Source organism: Cololabis saira, chromosome 19, assembly GCF_033807715.1.
Source record: "Cololabis saira isolate AMF1-May2022 chromosome 19, fColSai1.1, whole genome shotgun sequence".
NCBI classification, from domain to species: Eukaryota; Metazoa; Chordata; class Actinopteri; order Beloniformes; family Belonidae; genus Cololabis; species Cololabis saira.
The window spans coordinates 31,090,847-31,112,460 of record NC_084605.1 but is presented as its reverse complement, the minus strand read 5'-3'; the positions used below and the strand labels follow the sequence as shown (position 1 = coordinate 31,112,460).

Here is a 21,614-nt window from a genome sequence, read left to right as displayed (position 1 = left end):
TTTCATTCGTGCCCACTGGAATTGATAAGGGAATCGTTTGCAAAAAAGGCAAACGATTCCAAGGAATTGAAACCCTGGGAACCGGTTCTCAACAAGAACCGGTTTTCGATTCTCATCCCTAGTGATGTCAGACCGGGGCGTCAGGGAAGCGAGCAGGAGGCCCCCACCAGACTCCAGTTGCCCGACCGGGAGCCCCAGCAAGAGGCAGGTAGGACGGCAGTGAAAGGAAAACCCCCTTCCCTTTTTGATTTTAAGCATTTTCAAATTTTTATTTATTTATTTATATTTTTTTTCCCTTTGTTCCCCCCTAAAAAGTAATATATAAAAAAAAAAATTGTTGTGATGATGGTTTGATAATAATAGCAATGAGAACAACAACAGTAGTAATAATAATGATAATATTCACAATCATGATCATAATCAGAACCAACATGTATATACTAATAATTTCACTCATCAAAATGACAGCAACAATTATTGTTATCATCACAGTCATAATCATGGTTGTAATAATGACAATAATGTGATAATCATAACAATATGATAATGTAGTAATAATAATAATATATAATAGCTATAATAATATATTTAATATATGGTGATATAACAATTTGACAATAGTAATATATAATAGATATAATATATAATATATGATCTTATAATAATATGATCATCATTGATAAAAATAACAATATAGTAAGAGTTGTAAGTGACAACAAATGAACATAAAAGAGAGGGATTTGTGAGAGGAATCAGCTCTGGATGTATTGTATGAAGGGGGACCAAGTGTTTTCATAGGATGAGATGTTATTTTTCAAAATAGTAGTGAGTTTTTCTAGGTTTGAATGATCTGTTAGAAGATTAAGCCAGTGGGTTATGGATATCTTTGTTCTGTCTTTCCAGTTCAAGGTTTTCTTGGCGATGGTTAAAGATATTAACAGAAATGATGTGTGTTGTTTGGGTATATGTGATGAAGAGAGGTCACCAAGTAATGCTATAATGGGGTTTATGGGGATGCTGAGGCCGAGCATCTCTGATAGCCTGTTCACGACCTCCGACCAGAAGTTGTGGATGGGTGGGCAGTGCCGGAGGGTGTGGATGGAATTATCTACGGAAGTTGTACAGAGTGAACAGGAATTATTATTATTATTATTTTGGCTGAAACCCATGTGGTAGAGTTTGTGTGTGGTAATGTGTGTTCTGTGTAAGACTTTGTACTGAATTAATTGGGTTTTGGAGTTGCATGTCATGGAGAAGGTGTTATTACATATGTTTAGCCAGTTGGTGTCTGTCGGTAGGTTGTTGAGATCTGTGGTCCATTTGTCTATTGGAATTGATATTCACAGCCGACATCCACGTAGGCAGGTGGAAGCAGCAACGGGATGACCGGGGATGGGGGGGGGGGGGGGGCGCAGGCCAGAATGCAGCTCCTGAGGCTCCGGCCTGCAAACATGCACAAAAAAGAGAAAAGGGGGGGCCAGCACAAGAAACTACAGGAGCGATGGACAAAACGATAGCTATGAGACATTTATAAAAATGGAAATGGAGAAGAGAGGAAGGGAAAGGGAGAGGAGAAGAAGGGTGAGAGGCACCGCCCAGCGGATCATGTCGGTGCCCCCCTGCAGCATAAGCCTATAGCAGCATATCTACCGCAAAGCTATATTTGAGACTAACTATTATAGTTTTGTTCTATAGCTGCAACTATGACTACTGACTCTAACACACTAGAGTTTACACTACCTAGAGATTTACCAACGCCAGTATGGGCAGAAACAAGGTAGGATGGTTTGTTCATGATTGAGAGTACTTTGTTAGGGGACCTCCTGCCCCTCGGTGACTCCTACGTCTTCAGGTTCTGCCCAAGGAGTTTTCTTTCTTCATGAATTCATTTATTCGTTCATACAGACATCTCTGACCTTGATGCTGCTCCTCTCAGCAAACCACAACAGATGGTATCTGCTACCACAGCTTGGAAAAATGTCCCCATAAGTTTAAGGCACACATTGAAAGAGCTGAGCTTCTGTAGTAAGTAGATGCTTGTAAATCTTTGTTGGTCCTCCAGTCCTGTCTGCCATTCAAAGTGAATATCTGTATACTTGTAGTGCAAGATAACCTCTGTCTCCTGGTCCATGACCCAGGAGAGCTTTGATCTCTGCCTAGTATCTTTTAGCCGGAGCAGATGATTCCTTCTGGTACACTCCAGTTTCCTGTACTTCAACTTCTGTCAGTCTGACATTCCCCAACACTGACGAGTCGAACAAGAACTTCTGCAGCAGACATGACTCAGATTTGATCTCAAAGTCTCAGGTATATATTCCTGAATACTCGCACCGGCTAGTTTGATTAATCTCTTTAACAGCAGATGCCTTATTGTGCAGTTTTATATATAAACTATGCATACATCCTGTTAAAAGTATGGTTAAATTAATTTCGACATTTCTAAGAGGATTTCTCATGTTTTGCCAGCAGAGGGTGGTGAAGAATGGAAAAATAGTGACCTTCCGTCCTAGGGCCTTCAGTAAAACATAAAGCAGCACATGCCAGAATAGAAATCACAGAATTGAAACCTCCTTTTTAACACTAGATATGAGTAACATGTTAATTTAAGCACAGGGATATGAGTTAAAAAGGATGGTGGGCTGCTTTTTTATCTTTATTTACCTCGGTACAATTTATGTGAAGTGCAATTTAACAGGTCTGTTTTATCCTCTGTCGTTAACTCATCTATGGAAGATTTATTTATTCATTTGAAAACTAGTTTCTTAGTACCTGTGCATTTTTAAGGGCGTGTTCAAACAGGCTTTTAACTTTTTTATTATGGTCAAATTATTAACACTTCTAATGAGAATGATTTAAAACTATCACACTACGTCCCATTTGCTGAGTTCAGATTATATCTATTTTATTTCCAGAGATTTCTGTGGGTTTGCAACTGTATTTTATATGCGAAACCCTGCCATGTGCTGGTGACGGCGTCTTCAGTGGATTATCTGTAGCAGAGAAGCCAGCATGACAACACCAACAGGAGGATTAACACGCCACAGGAAATAACTGCCCAATTTCACTAATGACAGCAGCTTGGCTCGGCAGCCTCCTTTTACATAATTACTTTTTTACACTGTAGTCTCATACAGTAGCATGGCTGCAGCATGAGACTGTCATCTGTCATATGCGTGGCGTCTAAGATATTTGGCTACATGCATAATCTCTGCCTCGTGTATGTTGCTGGAATAAAGAGCGTCAACTTGATCCTCTGGGTTGAATTAAGGATGATGACTTGGATCCTGGTGTGAAGACACAGTGAGAGGGGTTTAATCAGTGAGAACTGAGGAATGCCTGCATGGATATCTGACACGAATGAGATCTAATCTTTTAGGGAAAAAAAGTCATGAAAATCCCACAGAAGATGTCACATCTTTGACTCACTAGGTTTTGAACTGAAATTGAACTATAGTAATCACTGGAGACCCAGAAGCCATTATCATTTGCGAGCACGTATAATCGCTATTATGTAACACATCAGATCATGTTTTTCCTTCTTTTTTTCTTATAAAGGCTCCTTCCAGTGTGTGATATAATCCGACCTGTGAACTGTAATGGGTATTGTTTAGAGGATTTACTCCGACCTTTGTTTTCCTCTAAATAGCGCTCACCCTTGTCCTCAATTGTCTTCCACACAAGTAAACACGCTGGTACTCAATTAGTTAATCAGTAATCTGGGATTTTAAACAGCGTTCTTCCAATTTAACCTACTCCTGAATGTTTTCAAACTGTATATTTTTGTTGCTAAACCTGGTTCTCTGCAGGATTTCAACAGAGTAAGTCTTCCTCGAGTACAATCTTCATATCACAAAGCCCCATGTTTTTTGTTTCCTTTTTTCAGTCTTTTCTTTTCATGTATAATCTAACTACATAAATATTACACATTGCAAGTTTCAGAGTGATTAAACTATGATTGTGAACATTTAAAAGATATAGTAGTTGTAAGCTCATTGGGATAGTGTAGCACTGTACAGTATGGTGTAAGAGTGACTCGGAATATTTGACTCAACTAATTTTATGAAGGTTGATTACCTTGCAAACTTGTTTGGAAAAACTCAACGTATTTGAAATTTTAACCCATTCGGACCCATGGTGGCACAAGTGTCACACTGCCTTTAAATGTCCTGGAAGGTTCCTTACACATGTAGTCCACATGGTTTGTGTTATGCACCTCATACTTTTTCTTCTAGTAAATATGGGTCTGGGCTCTTATGGGTTTATGAGGTGTTGAAAAAGGAAGTGTGATTTCATGACCCGACAACGACTCTTTTATTCCCGTTTATCAAAATAAACAGAAATATGTCGTAATTTTTCCAGGCTTCGGTTTCTTTTGTGATGCTTTTGCAAAATTAATGATGGATGATTTCTAACACCATTCGAGACCATTAAATTGCTGCAAAATTACTGGGATATGTACAGAGAGAAAGAAGAGATGAAAGGTGAAAAACTGACATCAAATGTAGCTATCTGAAATTACATTTGTGAAAGTATATGCATAAGTATTTCATACATACTGTATTGTATATCTAATTGTTATTTTTAAATAAAATCACTGCCAGAGCACTCTGAACAATTTTATTGGTGAACATCCAATCTAAATACCACCTCTACTGAACGAAATGGGGTGAAGGCAGATTGACTTCTTCGTACGATGTGATGGGAGCTTAACAAGGCTTAATCTGTGTGTCACAAGTCGTTCTCCTTTCTTCCTGTGAGGGTGTTGCTACTGTTTCCATCACCAGCTTTGACCAAATTAGATCAATGGCCCAAACACCCCCTGCATTGCAACCAGGGCTCAGTTAAAAGGGACAGTTGTTCCAAGAATCTGATGCTAATCTGTGAGAGTTTTCAGTCTGTCCTGAGAAAATCGCTGAATTGCAAGGAAGGATGTGACTGTACGTAGCATATTTACGTGCTAATGCGCAGCTTGTTTATGTTGTAGATGGATCTCTGACACTGAGGACTTGGCTTCTCATTGGGGGAGTCATTGTCTCCAAATATTGGCTTTGCTTCTTTACCGTCTACGACTTTGGACATTCATTTCCACAAAAATACAAAGAAATCACTTGTTTAGCTGAGGCTATTGGGCTAATAAGCTGAGGAGCAAAAATGTATAAATGGTATCACCTTGCAGACACTTTGTCAAACATGAACACTTAAGTGAGCTTAGGTGAAAAGTGGCCAACTTTATGGTGGTCAATTTAACAGCTGTTTACCCGGATGAATAAAATGTATAATTGAAGTCTTTAGGATTTATCCTCTGGAGAGCATGAGCATCTGTCCATTCAACAGATACGTCTTTATAAATTGTGCTTTTTATTATTTTACTTCTTTTCTTATCATCTTATTCAATCATATTTGTTATTTACTGTCTAATTATGTCGAATTATTTACTGTCTAATTATGTCTTGCCGCTTTTAATGTCAATGTAAAGCACTTTGAATTACCTTGTGTTGAATTGTGCTATACAAATAAATTTGCCTTGCCTATAAAGCCATAAAAGATGTTTTTAAAATGTAATGGTAGCTTTGACTTCATATTCCTGATTCTGAGTCACATTATTAATACAGAGTTGGTCATCTGTCTCCATATTTAATCACAGCCAAAATACATAATATCCTGTCCAGGTTTAATGTCTGATGTAAGCGGTGTACGTAAAGGACTGTAATAGCTCATTAGAGCCAACTCCTGTCGTGTTAAAATGAGCCACCACTGACACAGAGGATTTCACCTGTTGAGTAGGTGTTCAGGTTAGTGTAAGAGACTTTTCTCCACATGTGTTTATGTGGCATGGATGTAGCATGGACCAGATGCACATGATTACACAAAATTAATAACAGAAAAACAGCAAAAGACATTTGAACTAGGAATGGGCGATATTTTACCGTTCACGATAAACCCTCAAAAAAATTCCCCACGGTAAGAATTTGTCAAACGATAAATTGAGGAAATGAGAAAGAAAGAAAGAAAGAAATGAGCCGGAAAGAAAGAAAGAAAGAAAGAATTCCTGTTGATGACACTTTTTGTATTTGTATTTTTTTTATCGTTATCGGGATAAATGCCAGAAATTATCGTGATAGATTTTTTTGTCCATACCGCCCATCCCTAATTTTAACTCTCTGAAAGCTGAGATTAAACCCTCTACACTGCCAACATCTTCTCATTTTCATGTTTCAGGTTATAAAAGGTTCTTGGCTGTCACCTTCAACAAGTCTTTATATGCAAAGGTTTTAGTTTTTATACATATGGAGAAAATTGTAAAGCTTGCATTTTTTTCTGGACTAAATTGTGTTCTTTGTTTTTTTAACTCAGCATAAAGAAAAAGGGCAAAACTGATGTTTGACTACCACGCTATCAATTCATTTGTTAAACTGTGAAATCACAGTGATCTTCAGCTGATGTACGTAGGAATGTGATTAAGCTCCCTTTGCCTCAGGTGTAGCTTAATTGCATAATAGCGTCTTAACACAGTCAAACTTTCCTCTCCTTATTTAGAAGTTACATCACTAGTCTGCCTCAATAAAACACAGTTGTTTAATCTGGTAATGCCTGAGATGACGATGGCATGTGAGGTCAAATTCGGATGTTGACCCCTTATTTATAGCAGGCTTCGTAGTTACGGCAGGTAAATAATTCAGGCTGAGCATTTTACAACAACACAGACAGCAGATGAGCAGCAGCATCTGTTTATTGTGAGTGGTAAATGTGGACGGAGCAGCAGTTTAGCTTAAAAACAAGTTGCTGGAGAAAGAATTTGATATTGCATCAATCCAGCATGACATATGTGGGTTCCTAACCGAAAACTTTGGGCTTAATTTAATTGACTGGCATCTAAATGACTAAATGATGTTTATTTTACAACATCCTACAGTGCTAGTGTAAGGATCCGATCATAAGAGCGTATGATATACTTGGCTTTTTGGCAGGCGACATTGAGTTTTCTTTTATTTTGATTTCTTAATGTCTGGCTCCACGATCTTCTGTCCGGTGAGGAAGTTCCACACCCCGCCTCGGTAGTACTCATTCCCAAATGAGTAGAGGAGAGCGTTGAAGATAGGATTTGTCTTTGCGAGAACTGGAAGCACCTACAAGAAAACAAAATTCTTTACAATTTTTAGTGTTTAAGAGTAGTTTTGTCCCTGACTGACAAAACACCTCCCAGTGAGATGTGTAATAAAAATTACACAAAAATGATCTTTAAACGTACAAATGTGGTGATTGGTTGCAAATAAATCCTTTAAAAAGTGAGTCAACAATAAACAATAACTTTCATATTTTTCCTGAAATGTCCTGAACTAAATCAAAGAAAGTAAGTGCTCACCATTCGTAGTTTTGGAGAGACGAGCTTCGCGTTTTCGAAGCAGGCGTAGATACACATGAGGATGTACGGACCCCAGCACATTAGCAACACCCTCAAGGGCATACTGGTGTTAAACTAGGAAATAAAATAAAGTCCACCGGGTTATATTCTGCTTCGTGAACTTGGAATTCAACAAAAACAAACAATCAAGCAAAAAAACTAATATATATATATATATATATATATATATATATATATATATATAAATATTTAAATATATTCTTATATGTGTGTGTGTTTGTGTGTGTGTGTGTGTGTGTGTGATCCCTATATTGTTGATGAATATCAAAGAAAATCATAATGTAGGTCAGTTATTTTGTTATTTTGATGCAAAACATTAAAAAAAAAGAAAATAGATGAACTATTGCTAAAAATAAAAAATAGTGACCTTGCTGCATATCTAGCGAGTTTTCAGATCCCTTTAGTGACTTAAAAAAACTGAATAGTGACAAGTTTAATGTATTTTCTCAGGTGTCACTGAAGACTTTTGAAGACTCTTTTGAAGGCTTGTATCGTCCTGGCTCTTCTCAGCGTGCAGCCCGTGCTGCCATGGGCCCTCCCTCACACCAAAGCACTGTCAGTCCTCCAGCAGCCGCTCTCAGCTGTAGTCACAGCACGAGACGTTCATTTCTCCGTGTCTGGACAGCAAATAAATAGTGCATCCACTAACTGAAAGCTGGTCGGTCTTGCACTGGCCCAGCACCATTAAATAATAAATAATTATTATCCATATATAACCAGTACTCGAGTTGTAAAAAAAAAATCAGGGGGGCTGGTGGATTTTATCATATGGGAACAGATAATTTGTGCTGATTACAAATAATATAATATATTACAAATAATAGCACTGACCAAAACACCTGCAGAAATACTGCAGGAATGACATAGCAGCAGTTAAATGCAGCCTTCTGTAAGCTTTAAATATCCACTGGGCTTACATCAAATACATCAAAACACAACAATAAAAAACACTTTTCTGAACTTATCAATATGACTCTGTCCTTCACAGGATAAGTAAAATGGATCACTGCAAAAACTCAAAATCTTAACAAGAATATTCGTCTTATTTCTAGTTAAAATGTCATTTTAGTAAAAAAAATCTCATTACACTTAAAACAAGACTCATCACTGGAAAAAACAACAATTTTCACCTGTTTCAAGTAGATTTTCACTTAAAATAAGTAGAAAAATCTGCATGTGGAACAAGATTTTTTTGCTTGTTATGACAAGATGAATCTTGTCCCATTGGCAGATTTTTCCTACTTATTTCAAGTGAAAATTGACTTGAAACAGGTGAAAATTGTCAAATAAGTTATTTTTCTGGTGTTATTTTTCTGGTGATGACTCTAAACATTGACATAGCAGTAAAACCAAAATCATTGATGAAATGACATAAGGGATGGAAAGGGGGGATGGCAGTTTTACAGGGGGGATGATTTTACACCGTTTTTATTTCAGGGGGGATGCCATCCCCCCTCATCCCCCCTCAACTCGAGTACTGTATATAACCCTTAATTATGTAATGGTTCAAATACATTTTCAATGGCGATGCTCTGGTCTATAGTTAGGACAAAGGAGGGAGGTTTTTTGTAAAAAAAAAAAAAAAAAATTAAGAGAGCCTAGTCATATCGTGGTGAAAGAAAAATGTATCTAGCAACGAGGCTGTGCTGGATGGTTTCATCAACAGGGTGGGGTTTGATAGACTTTGGGTTTAAAAAAAAAAGAAGCTATTTTTATAGCATTAAACACATTGAAATCCTTTCTCTAGAAAAGCAAAAAAAGAAAGACCAAACTACACCCGTATATTGTGATTTGACGGCTGTTTGTCAGTACTATTAGGTGTCGTTTATAATCTAGTTTTTTAGAAGACGGTATCAATCCTCCAATCTAAGACTAAGCCATAAAGTATCATTCCTAGTTGATATTCACTCTTGTAGGCCTATCTGAGTGTTGAGATACAGCAGTGTCAATAATGTCAAATATTCCAGAAAATTGCAGCACATTTACCCTGTAGTTACGGGTTTTCTTGAAATGTTTGTAGGTGGCATCATAACATGACACCATGACGAAACATGGGAACAACAGGTAAAGCCCAATTAGAGTCAGCACGAAGGTGATATAATCCCTGTCAGACAGAAAAATAACATCAAATAATGTAAACAGTTGTAAAAAACAATTAATTTTTTTTTTCTAATTAAATAAAAGCTTGTGCTCATCAAAACATTGTTTCAGAATAATCATCAGTTCAATTTCTGTATGGATCTAAATACCTGTCCCCTCTGGTGTAGTCCAGTGTGCAGCAAGTCTTCATAGGCTCAAAGTCATAGACACCCCATCCCATCAGCGGAACAGCCGACCAGAAGATGGAGAGAGTCCAGATGATGGCGCTCATCGTCATAACCGTGCTCCAGAAGAGCTTCTGTCCTGCAGGATAAAACCAGAAGATTAGCTTGTGTTTAGAGTCATGTGAAAAAGGAAGTACATCCTTTTTTACAATTCCAACGTTTCATAATAAGGATATCATTTTACAAAAATCATATGGTCCTTAACAGGTCTAAGAATAAGGTCATTAAAATGAAACCCCGTTCAGGTCGATACATTATAGGTTTATACATTGCCTTAAGGCAGGGGTGTCAAACTCATTTTGATTAGCGGGCCGGATTTGACCAATTTTTTTCTCGCTGGCCGCACGCTCAAAATAACAAAAACGGTGAGAAATTTTTTTTTCTAATTCTTTTTTTTTTACTATTGTTATCTAATCCAATATCAGTTTAGTTAATTTTAAAGGAAATATGGACTTTGTTTCCACTCTAATTATGTAAAATATATTTCTTCAGGATCTTTTCTTGAAATTTCTCGTTTTTTTTCAAATTATGTAAGATACTTTTAATATAATTTTACAAAGATAAACAGAAACAAGTATGTTTTTTATAGGAAATTTAATTAAAAGCAAAATCTTTCTTATTACATCCGAGATTTTTCCAGTACAATTAAGTGTATTTATTTTTTTAAATTGGCGCGGATATTAACGCCAGTGTGCTGAAAAAGTCAGCACTTCTCTTTTAACTGTTTTACTTTGTCACTATCCTCGTATTCAAAACTGAAATTCTCCAAATAAATATCTTCTATCATCTTTTTTAGCAGTGATATTTTTCTTGCAAAAATATATAATAGTAGTCAGTTAATAAAAATAAACGACCGTCTACAAAGAAATAAAATCGGCAAATGCATTCTAGAAAACAAAAAAATGTCAAACTGCTCTCTTTGTGGAATAACGATGGATTTGTAGAAGAAATATATTATCGGATATGCTGCGATTCATGGCAATTATTTATGCCTTCCTTTTTAGTAAATTAACATTTCGTTTTTTTGCGTTGGAAACTTCTCGCGGGCCGCATGAAAACGTCTCTCGGGCCGCGAGCCGCACATTTGACACCCCTGCCTTAAGGGAATGTGAAGAGGTAGAACCTAATCCTCTCAGGCCTAATGCACTGCAGACTAACAAGCATCCATCTGTCGTGGTTATCTGGGAATGGATGAGTCCATTTAACAAAACTCCTTTGGAGCACTGTGGTACATGCAACTACCTGCATGACTGTGTTTGTGCACTGAAGAAATTTCACACACACACACAAAAAAGAGAGGTAATAGTGTCTGGGGCCCAGACGTAGGAGGCCCAAAGAGCAACTAGCCCACCATTTTACAGGCTTCATCTTCTCTTTAGGCTCCAGTCATGCTCTCCGTTTGAGTAGTTCCAATGCACTCTTGCAGAGCTGCTACCTTGAACATGTAACATACGGCGATTGTTTGCAGAGCAGCAGCACAAATCACACCCACAAAAATACTGTCTGCAGCAAGCTTGAAACCAACACATAAGCAATGCTTATCCTAATAGAAATCAGCCCAGCTAATATAAAAATAGGTTGGCTTTCTATCAATACTTTCTACTCAAACTTTCTACTCAGAAATTACTCTGTCAGTATTCACTGTTTATATATTTTTTAAATTACCAATATGGAGGAAGTAACTCCAACAACAACATTCATTTTGCAAAACTTATCCAGTAGCTTTTTGCAAATTGTATCTCTACTATAGGCTACTTAAGTATTTTTAGATATTAATACATCCAAATATTAAACAAACACGCTTACAGTGTATTTGCACTGAAGATGGAGCCAGGAAATCTATCAGTGAAGCCATAAGTTTGAAGAAAAGCACGGTTTCTGCACCCGCTGGTACACAAGGTGTATGTGATACAGTATTTGACGTAAATGCCATCACCTGCACTGCCCTGCAAGAGTGTCTGCTCTCTTTGCAGCTGACCACATGCATCTCACAAACATTTGACTGCATGACTGACATAGATAAATCTCCCATTCAAGAATATTGCACACCAAAGGAGAGGAGCACTTTGACAGAGCTGAATCCAAAAGTGCTACAACAGTAACTCAGCAAGTTCAGACCATGAGCTACATCTCAAGAGTTTTAGGTTTTAGGTGTTCAAGTCCAAGGCAGTGCAATTCAAAAAATAAAAACAAATATGGCTTGTTTTTAAGGGTTTGGAGAAAGCACCTACTGCTTATTGCATCTGATAATAAGGACAATACTTCTTGAACAATGTGCTTTGGGGAGACAAAACCAAAGTGGAGAGCTTTGCGTCTCACTTTGAGGAAACATCGTATTAATATCAACACGTCATACCAGCTTTCTAGCATCGGGGTAGAGGGGGGATGATTTGTTCAGCTTCTTATCCTGCCACAAAACCTTGGCACCCTGTAGTGACTGAATGAAATCCTCTGTGTAGCAAAGTATTCCAGTGTTCCACCTGTCTCACAGCTAAAGCTTGGTCAGAATCTGGTCACGCAACACGACAAGGATCAGACAGAATGAGTGAAAATTAACTATAATAACTTTGTAAAGAATAGTGGACTAAAATAGATTCACAATGATGTGAAAGATTGGTTATATCATACAAAAAATACTGTTGAATCATAGAGTGTACTTAAACTAGTTTTTACACACGTCTGCATTTTCTTTTAGTTTCTGTTACATAAATAACTCCATGGTGTAATAGTGTTTTTCTGAGATTGTATCTATCTATTTTTAAATTTTTTAGCTAAGGACTGACTGGAGTTTTTATTTCTTACTTGTTTATAAAGAAAATGAACTGAAAGAGGTTGTACCTTCATTTTCACATGACAATAGGATGGAAATCGGTTTCTTCCTTTTGGGATTAGTTTTCTTTTAAATTTGAAGTGATAGGGTTGAATTTACGCAGTTATTATGGAGAAGCTGAACAAGTAAGCACTTAAAGAGTTAAATGTTGCTCCCAAATCTGTAAACAATGTTAATACAGCTCGAACAGAGGGGTCATTGATTGTAAACAGACAGTTTGTTGACCAGAGCCAAGACAAAAATTGATCTGGGGGGAATATGTTGTTGCGAAAGACTCGACACACACTGGATGACTTGTGTGAGGTAGATAATAGTTTATTAATTTCTATCGATGCGTCATCATTTACCCCCTGAGCAGAAACGTCATATTTAAAGTTCTTGGTGTTGCGACCGTGCTTGTTTCTTTTACTCACTGGTGCAGTACTGGTGATATCTGTCCCAGGCAATTGTAGCCATGAAGCTGATGGAGGCCAAGAGCGATATCATCCCCTGGAAAGCGTGATAGTCACAACCTTCTTGACCAAATGGCCAATACCTAGAGGGGACAAAGAAACTTCTGTCATACCCCAGCTTACTGCATTTTTTTTAAATCCACAGAGCACTAGTGGGATTTCTCAGCAGCTACTTTGGAATAATCCACTGGTTCGAGATCATTTTGGCTGATTATCCATGAAACAATGCCCACTCACAACGCTGCATCACAGGCAACATCAAACCGCAGGCTGTTAAAGAGCCCGCTTTTGCTCATCTACAGACTCTAATTAACTTTATGTTATGGTTAATTTAGAGGATTTTTTTTTTTTTTGCAATGATAATAATGTTTCTTATCCCATAATTCATTGTCAAACCTTGCCACTTTCTGGCTGAAATAATCCAGTTTATGTCGAAAAACTACGCACCATGGCATCATTTTAAAAATGTGTTACATACTTAAGAGAAGAAGAAAAAGTGCGACAGACAAGTTGTTACGAGGCTGTTGACCAGCAATTTCTTCAGAGTGGGGTTATTGGAGCAACTTTGTAATTTGCAGACTTTCTATATGCACAAAAATTTTCAAGACCTTTTCTTTGATGCTGTGTCATCAGAAAATGTCTGCCATTATCATCCAAATAATAACACTAATTATTTAAATAATTTTATTGCCAAAAAAACCCCCAAACAAACCTGTGAACTCACGCAATATAATCATACAGCACTTGTACTTTATGCACAATACTGTTCTGCAGTAAGTCTTAAAAATAAAAATGCTTATAAACTCAATAAATTAGTGGGTTCAGTACAGTAGAGAACATTATTGTCACAGAACATATTTCTTAAAAGTGGAAACCTAAACTATTAGTTATATTAGTATTATATAAGTCTGAACAAAGTGGGTGGTTATAAAGAACTGTAGCTCATATTTATATGAGTTTATAGAATTTAAATGTGTTTAAAAAGTCTGTGTCCTCTGTTTGATACCTGAGATAGCTGGCATATGCAGCGGTGAGCCCGTTTATATTCAAACTGATGTCAGCCAAAGCCAGATTGAACACAAGGAAGTTACTAGGAGTTCTCATCTCCTTCACACTGATGAAGGCCAGGACGCTGATGGCATTGAGGAAGAATCCCAGAAGGCCTGAAAGTGAAAATAAATCAAAGATTTCCCTTTAAAACAAGAATTACCAGTCTAGATTAAACAATTTTACATAAAAGATTTGGCCACAGTCTCAATCTCAGCATAAAGTTATTCTAACCTTTATGGTCCACAAAAAAATACAATGATTTTTGGAGTCATTGTGGTTTGCAGGGTGTAAACTGCACTCACAAAGATGAAAAAAAACAAAAAAAAAACATTTGCATGGATTGCTAGTATATTTTATATGCTATGATGTTTTACAAGCTGGATCTTTGTTTTTAGAGTGCACTGTCTCTTTATGTCTCTGGGTAAACCCTGGTCCACTTACCTCCAACAAGGAGTGCAGAGCCGAAAGCAAACATGTCATAGTCCGTGAATCCATCCGGTAATGTATAGGCTCCCATGTTTAGATGCACGAATTCACGTTTGCACAAAACACAAGCCGTGCAAATAACCACCGTCTCCTCCAAAAATATCGCCTTATAAAGGCTCTTTCACGTGAAAAAGCATAAAGAGCCTAATCTCAGTTAACCCCCTTTGCAATCCTCGCAGGAATGTCCTAACGAGCGAACTTCCTACAAAGTTTTATGGTCGCAAAAAAAGTTTGCACACGATGTTTCATGTAAACGCTCAGAGTGGTATGGAGTCAGATCTTAAATAGGATTTGAAACCCAGGCTGGATAGAAACTTTGGACTTTACTCCAACAATTTTGTGCATTTCAGGTTCCCGTCTCTGACAGAAAAACATGATGGGAACATGGGAAATGTTGTCTTTCACCGGCGTGTCAGTTATTCACGGGCATCGGAGTCAATTTGACTTGATTTCTGACAGGAGTAAAGTTGATACTACACAATTCTGTTCTTATCTCTAACATTAGATACATAATACATTATAGGATCATAGGATCATTAATACATAACATAATTCCATTTGTCCTCGGAAGTGGGGATTTCCTAGTTCCCAGTTGGATTTTTCAACTGGAACGCCCCTCGAAGTGGGATTTCCCACTGGGAAAGTGGGAGAGTCTTCACCACCCCCGAGTTCACATTCCAAGATGGCTGCCCCGGTTGTAAACAGTAGAAGAGAGCTCTGTAAAAATTCGTAGCACTTCATTCTAGTTTTGGTCACACTAAATCAGTCGTGTACAAGTATTGTTTGGCATATATATGCTGCTATAGTGTAATTTACATTTTTCATGTGGTATATGCGAACTACAAACTTGTTTACCTACTTTGTAACTGGAACGCTGATACCTCGGCTGTGACGTCATTCCGAGTTCCGAGTTCCGACTTCCGAGGTAAATGGAACGCAGCATTAAGAATATGATCCACAGCATAAGTGTGGGCACCCTGCACGTTCAGTCACGCCCCCTTAGAAAGCAGCCAATCAGATCTTGTAAATGTAGGAGCTCGTCTATCGTTCATTTTGAGTCAGTTCAATTCATTTCAGCTCACCTTTATATGCATAGTGCTATTTACAAGAAAAACCATTAAATGACAACACTAGTCCTCCACCTTGGGTAACATTTGTACCCCACATCCACAAAATCCTACTGAATGCATCAGAATCAGAATCAGAATCAGAAAAGGGTTTATTGCCAAGTTTGTTAAACACACACAAAGAATTTGTTGTGGTGATTGGTGCAATACAATACAAATATAAAAGCAAATATATAAGAGATAAAATATATAAACAGAAATGTACAATATGAGGTTTTTTAAAGTGCTGGATATGAGTCTGTACAAAAGTTACTTAGGATGTGCGTTAATGTGACGCATAAGGTCAGGATTGGAATATTTACGTTAATGTAACGTAGAGTGGGATGGGGGGCAGTCCGTGGTAGACGGGGGAGAGGGGGGACCGGGGCCTTGTTGATGAGGACAGCTGCAGACGGGAAAAAAAACAGTTTTTGTGGCGTGAGGTTTTGGTCCTGATGGACCGCAGCCTCCTGCCAGAGGGAAGAGTCTGGAACAGTTTGTGTCCGGGGTGGGAGGGGTCTGCTGCAATCTTTCCTGCACGCTTCAGGGTCCTGGAGGCTGCAGGTCCTGGAGAGATGGAAGATTGCAGCCAATCACCTTCTCTGCAGAGCGGATGATACGCTGCAGCTGCTCCTGTCCTTTACAGTGGCAGCAGCGTACCAGATGGTGATGGAGGAGGTGAGGATGGAGCATGTGGACAGTTCTCTCAAGGTGTTTCTAGGTTTACAGATCTTACAATGGCCTCCACCTTTCTGAGCAAAGTAGGCCTCCGCTCCGGCAGGAGGTCCCCCCTTATGATCCAGGTCCCGATCAAGGTTGCTCCCCACCTAAAGGGGAGTTTTTCCTTGCCACTGTTTGGCTTAAGGTTTTTCTTCCACTAGGAGAGTTTTTTTTACCTGCCAGTGTTTATGTTATGTTTATGTAATAATTGCTTGGGGTCATGTTCTGGGTCTCTGGAAAGATCCTAGAGACAACTTCTATTGTAATAGACCAGAGGTCGGCAACCCGCGGCTCTAGAGCCGCATGCGGCTCTTTAGCGCCGCCCTAGTGGCTCCTGGAGCTTTTTAAAAAATGTTTGACCTTTTTTTTCCTTTTTTTCTCTTTTTTCTCCTTTTTCCTTTTCTTTCTTCTTTTTTTCTATTTTCTTCTTCTTTTTTCCCTTTTTCCTTTTTTTTCTCTTTTTTCTTACTTTTTCCTTTCCTTTTTAATCTCGATATTTCGACTTTTTTCTCAAAATTTTGACTTTTTTTCTCAACATTTTGACTTTTTTCTCAACATTTCAACTTTTTTCTCGACATTTCGACTTTTGTCTCAAGATTGTACTTCAACATTAATCTTGACATTTCGACTTTTTTCTCGAAATTTTGACTTTTTTATCAATATTTCGACTTTTTTCTCGACATTTCGACTTTTTTCTCGACATTTTGACTTTTTTCTCAACATTTCAACTTTTTTCTCGACATTTCGACTTTTGTCTCAAGATTCTACTTCAACATTAATCTTGACATTTCTACTTTTTTCTCGAAATTTCAACTTTTTTCTCGAAGTGCATAATGAAAAAAAAATCTTCCCCCAGTTATAACTAATATAGAAACATGCAGCATGTGTTGCCTTAATTCTAAGGCTGATACAAGACTTTTCATTTTTTGCGGCTCCAGACATATTTGTTTTTTGTGTTTTTGGTCCAATATGGCTCTTTCAACATTTTGGGTTGCCGACCCCTGTAATAGACGCTATATACCGGTAAATAAAATTGAATTGAATTGAGTAGCCTACAACTTAAAACAATGTAATTTTCTTCTAACTTCTCCTGACCAACTACTTTCAGTTGGCAGGCAGCTGCTCAAAGGAATCATGTCTGCATGCTGCTTGTTGGCACACGGTCTGAGGCAGGAGTCAAATGCTGTCACAGTAGGGCATAAAAACCATTGGGGCTTTATTACCCTGATCAGCTCACTACAATTGTAGTCGACATCTTCATGTGGCCTATAACGGATTGGTGACCTGTTACGGGTGTACCCCTGCCTTTTGCCTGGAGAGAACTTGGATAAGCTCCAGCTGATCCCCGTGACCCCATATAAGAATAAGCAGGTATAGAAAGTGCATGGACTGAATTTCCCTTCTACTTATAGTTCCTGATTCCTTTTTACAAGATGCAGTAAGTTTAGAATGTCAGTTACGAAAGCAGGTAAATACGTCCGGACCATATCCTCTGCCTTGAAATGTTGACCAAAATAACTCTTCAAATCAGGGAAGCAGAAAAGTGACCTGAAACTCCTGCATTAGCATGAACCATTTTAATGCAACATTTGTGCAGAGTCTGATTGCTGCACTAATCTGTCCACAGATTACCACAAACTCATTAACTCTGTAGTAGCGACGTGCCCCAGTGGACTTATAAAAACCCATTTTCTGAAACTGCCCACATTGTCCTGACTGTGAGCCCAGACGTCCACAATTTCAGCAAAAGAAAACTGCTGTTTTGATGCTCATGACTGCATCTGTTCGTCGGACACAGGGGACAATAGAAATGCTGAGCTCTCTCATTTGGAGCGTCTGATTGAGAATATTACGGGATGTCTGCTGCCTGTAATCCACACAGGACGGCGGCTGGTAGTTTGTTCAAAGCTGTGGCAGCAGCAGCGTGAGGAGCATAAAGCAACATGGTGCAACATTTCACAATTCAAAAGATTCAATAACACAATGAGTTAATCTGCTGCAGCTGAGGGTGATGAAACTGCAGCTCGCCTGATCCAACCCGACAGAGGACGTGAATGCAGCGGACTGATCGGCTGCTGGAAATGTCAGATGCAGAACTGTAATCAAAAGTTAATTCATATGGTGAGAACTGAACTGAGGACTGGTTACAGTCTGTACAGCCTTAACATGCCGACATTAAAATATAGTTATATATATATACTTTTATGTCTCATTTCTTATCTCAACAAGCTGTATCTATTTTGTTTCACTACAAATGAAAATGTGGAGTAATACCTGCCGCCCCAACTGACCTGAATACCCACTCTGTAATAGTTTTTCTGATGTGCAGCGGTTAAACAATGGCAAATAGTTAAGAACTCAGCGTAATCTCTTGGTTTTGCAATGAAATAAAGCTTTCACTGTTGGATTTACACCAAAGCTCAGGAGCAAGTTGACAAAATGAAATCTGTTTGTTTTTTTGCCATGATATTATGACGCGGCATAAGAAGTTAGACACAATCAATTAAGTTACCTCAAGTTATATTTCTGGGGAAATGCTGGTTAAAGGTGAATTCTCAATTTTTTTCTCCACAAGAACCAAAAAGGGAAAACTAAGTTTATCGGATGCACTGTTATGCAAAAGGTTTAAGTCATAATATTTGACATTTTGTTCCAAAGTGAATAAAGTCAAATAATATAATGTCACGTTTAGCAAGTCATTTTTAGCGGTTACTGTAAGTTGCTATTTCCAGGGCTAGCTCCAAGGTAGCACCGTGGCTAAGTGGTTGGCACTGTTGCCTCACATGTAATGGAGAAGGTTCCTAGTTTGACTCCCGGCCCGGGCCTGGCGGGAGTCTTTCTCTGTGGGGTTTGCATGTTCTCCCCATGTTTGCGTGGGTTCTCTCCCACAGTCCAAAAACACATATTTGTGTGACTAGAGCCTCCTTTCAGCAAGCTCAACTCTTTCTAACCTTGTTCCAAATGGAGATAATATCCCAATCAGGTTTCTTTCTTCTGGACCAGCTGTCAGCTTGTGTTTGATATGCAGACACCTTGCTGCCCAGCATCTGCTTTTTCATGTTTTTGTCCCTCTCTTCCTATCTTACTGCCGTTTTCTGTCCTTCTCGTGCTCTTTTTTAATCTCTCTATGTCAGTTTAAACCTTTACCAAAGTCACCAGTCACATGAACAGAAATATTAAGATAAGATAATCCTTTAATAGTCCCACAGAGGGGAAATTTGCAGTGTTGAGTATTGAGTAAATTGCAAGATTGCATTTACCTTGCTGATGTTATGACTGAAGGTTTCTTTACAAAAAGCTATTTAAACATGATGCTTTTCTCGAAAAACTCAAAGTTGTCCATCAAAGCCTTTCATTGTCAGCCTCAGAAGAAGAAACAAGAAAACAACAGATTAAACCTTCCTCTTTTATTGTAAAATATAGATTTTACTCTCATGTTTTCCTCTTAGAAATTATAATTATTGTGTGTTTTGAAAATGTTAATGACTCAAAAATAAAAGCATGCACATGTTGCATCAGGTTATAATGAGCAACGTAGAACTTAAGGGTTGTAAGTTACTGTTACTGACTGTTACAGTTTTACGTGCATCCACAGTTTTATAGGTTGAATAACATACATTCAGTTATTTAAGGCAATGCCTTGAAACAGGAAATGCCAGATTGAGCTAACATAGAGCAGCGGTTCTCAACTGGTCTGGGTTTGGGACCCACCACCACCACTTAATGATGAGCTGCGACCCAAATCGTGGAAAGTTTTAAGCTTCTCAAATTTATTTAATGAAAAGATAGTGCAGTTTGAAACCTTTGTTTGTACAGAGTAACAGTGATTCCATGCACAAACATGAAATAAAAAAGTCAACAACTTTGAAGTACGTCCAAAAAGACTCAAAAATATGTAACTTTACTTTATGGGAATGGCCTACGACCCACTGAAAACAGGTCCTGACCCATAAGTTCAGCACGGTGATGTGTGAGGACAGGTGCATGCTTGGAGGTCTCTTTAATTGAGGCAGCCCTCCTGAAAGAAATGGAACAAAGAGGAAATGATAAGAGACAGAGAGATGACTGGATTAAAGGATTTGAAATCCCCCCATGCTGCCATGTCCTTAAACCTTTGCACCTGCAAAATACCATCAGGGACTGTGACAACACATGCGTCATCCTCAGAGTGTGTCACAAGCAATCCCGGTTACCGACTGGCTCTATATTGATTTTTATCTCTTCATCTTACACTGTAACAACCGTAGCACAACAATAGGCTTAAAGACAGGAGCTTATGCTTGGATATTGACATTTGTTGCCTCTGGGTTTGTTTTGAAGGTGGATATGAGAGAGGACTTTTAAATGTTATTAATATTTACATATGGTGATATAAAGGGGAGCGTGTGAAGGAAAGAGTTAAACCCAAGGTTTGATCTTTCTATTGAGAGCTTACTTTACTCCATACTTTCTTTCAAATTGGGAAATCAACAAGGAAATTGTACATTTTACAGAAGACATAATGGAAAAAATGCATAATATAGTCTGTGGATCACCTGTGTAAAGAAATATGATTTTATTGCCATCCCTTGGCTGAAACTTTAACTTGTGAACAAGAGTGTAAAACTAAAAAACAACACTCTCAGTCCTTCGCCACTTCCATCTAGTGGCCAGTTGTTGTATTGTAAGTCTATTTTCTATTTAAATTAACAGTTTAGAGACGCGCAAAAAAAAAAAAAAAAAAAAAAGAGACGCACAAATATAGAAATAAGAGCAGAAACTGTAATATATATCAGTTTCAACATGTATATGTATATATACATACATATAAGCTTTGGTTATAATAATAGTAAGCCTAATATAGATGATAATAATAATAATAATAATAATAATAATAATAATAATAATAATAATAATAATAATAATAATAATAATAATAATAATAATAATAATAATAATCACTCCATTTTGCTACAAACAAACAAAAAAATCTGCTTCACATATCATTTAGTAGGTTTAAGGATTTTGCTAGTTGCATTCTCCTTTTCATGAACTTTGGTGCTCTTCCTCGTTTATCCGGAAATATTTAACCAGCCACCTCTTTAACCACCTTGGAAAAATGTCTCTCTGAGAAAGAAAGTGAAAAGTGAGCAGCCAATCAGCTCCCAGGAAAGAATAGCCTAATCGTGTGAATGAAAATAACCCAAGTCCTCCTCTAATCCCTGCCTATCCTTTTTATCTGAG

At 37.9% G+C, this 21,614-nt stretch overlaps 1 protein-coding gene across 1 annotated transcript; it reads right to left on the bottom strand.

Moving 5' to 3' along the window:
• Positions 1–6,712: 6,712 nt before the first annotated feature.
• rgrb (retinal G protein coupled receptor b) lies at positions 6,713–14,878 on the bottom strand. The gene is made up of 7 exons (XM_061707800.1): positions 14,521–14,878; positions 14,036–14,192; positions 12,991–13,112; positions 9,673–9,826; positions 9,410–9,527; positions 7,364–7,477; positions 6,713–7,127 (listed from the first exon to the last, which is right to left on the bottom strand). Exons 1-7 carry the CDS (start codon positions 14,594–14,596, stop codon positions 6,987–6,989), a joined length of 882 nt encoding a protein of 293 aa, XP_061563784.1. The 5' UTR covers positions 14,597–14,878; the 3' UTR covers positions 6,713–6,986.
• Between the last annotated feature and the right edge of the window lie 6,736 nt (positions 14,879–21,614).